The sequence below is a fragment of the Austrofundulus limnaeus genome, unplaced genomic scaffold (assembly GCF_001266775.1).
Source record: "Austrofundulus limnaeus strain Quisiro unplaced genomic scaffold, Austrofundulus_limnaeus-1.0 Scaffold60, whole genome shotgun sequence".
NCBI classification, from domain to species: Eukaryota; Metazoa; Chordata; class Actinopteri; order Cyprinodontiformes; family Rivulidae; genus Austrofundulus; species Austrofundulus limnaeus.
In genome coordinates this window covers 2,282,585-2,283,518 of record NW_013952462.1, presented here as the reverse complement: position 1 = coordinate 2,283,518, position 934 = coordinate 2,282,585, and the positions used below count along the sequence as shown (strand labels likewise).

Sequence of the window (934 nt, the reverse complement as noted above, 5' to 3'; positions counted from 1 at the left end):
CACACACACACACACACACACACACACACACACACACAAATATGCACAGCTGATCTTCTCAATCTTCATCCAAACACACACACTACAGTAAAACATTAAAACATTTAATTTAAAAATATAGGTTTATATGAAGCTCAACAAAATCAATCTAAAACATTAAGTGTTTAAGTCTGTAACTCTGCTGTTAAAACATTTTGTTTTTTCATGAAGAGAAATAAAGCTGCTAACATTCCAGGGCTTTTAGGAGCTGCACCAGGAGCCTGCAGGGAGCTGGCCTCCATGTCCATGATGGTTCTTAGATCCAACACTGGAGCTGCAGGAGCTGGGCTGCAGATTGTAAAAACACATGTTCTTTTTTTAAATTAAGAAGTAGAAATTATTTCCTCTGGTCAAAAAATCACAGCTGAAAACAAAGCAGCAGGTTTGTTTAAAGTAAACAATAGTATTTGTTTCAACAATAATAAAGCTTCTCAGGTTTGTGGCAAAAATAAATGATTCTGACTTTTGGCATCTTCCTTACCAGGAGAGCATGTTAGGGACAGTTAGTGGAGCAGATGTGGGGGGAGTGGGGATGCTGTTCTTCAGAGGGGTCAGGATGCTGGGTGGGGTCTGAAGGATGTGACTGACAGCCCTGTCATCCTGCAGAGAAAGATATATCCATCCATCAATCCATTATCTGTACCTGCATCCTCCTTTCAGGGTCACAGGGGTCACTGGTACCCATATCCATCAACCACTGTGTGGGGGGCAGGGTACACCCTGGATAGGCTGCAAGTCCATCACAGGGACACACAGAGACACACAAGATTCAATTCAAAAATACTTTCCTGACCCCAGAGGAAAAATCAGATGATGTAACTTACAGCAGGTAAAATAAGTATTGAACACGTCACCATTTTTCTCAGTAAATATATTACTAGAGGTGCTAATGACA

At 41.0% G+C, this 934-nt stretch overlaps 1 protein-coding gene across 2 annotated transcripts in view; it reads right to left on the bottom strand.

Moving 5' to 3' along the window:
• Window positions 1-228: 228 nt before the first annotated feature.
• The window catches only part of ibtk (inhibitor of Bruton agammaglobulinemia tyrosine kinase), a gene marked incomplete at its 3' end in the record, with an annotated part of 35,685 nt that continues 34,979 nt past the window's right edge, over window positions 229-934 (bottom strand). For both annotated transcript variants that reach the window (XM_014009709.1, XM_014009710.1), the window contains 2 exon segments: window positions 229-327; window positions 521-639. In XM_014009709.1, the coding sequence (XP_013865163.1) occupies window positions 229-327; window positions 521-639 (218 nt within the window).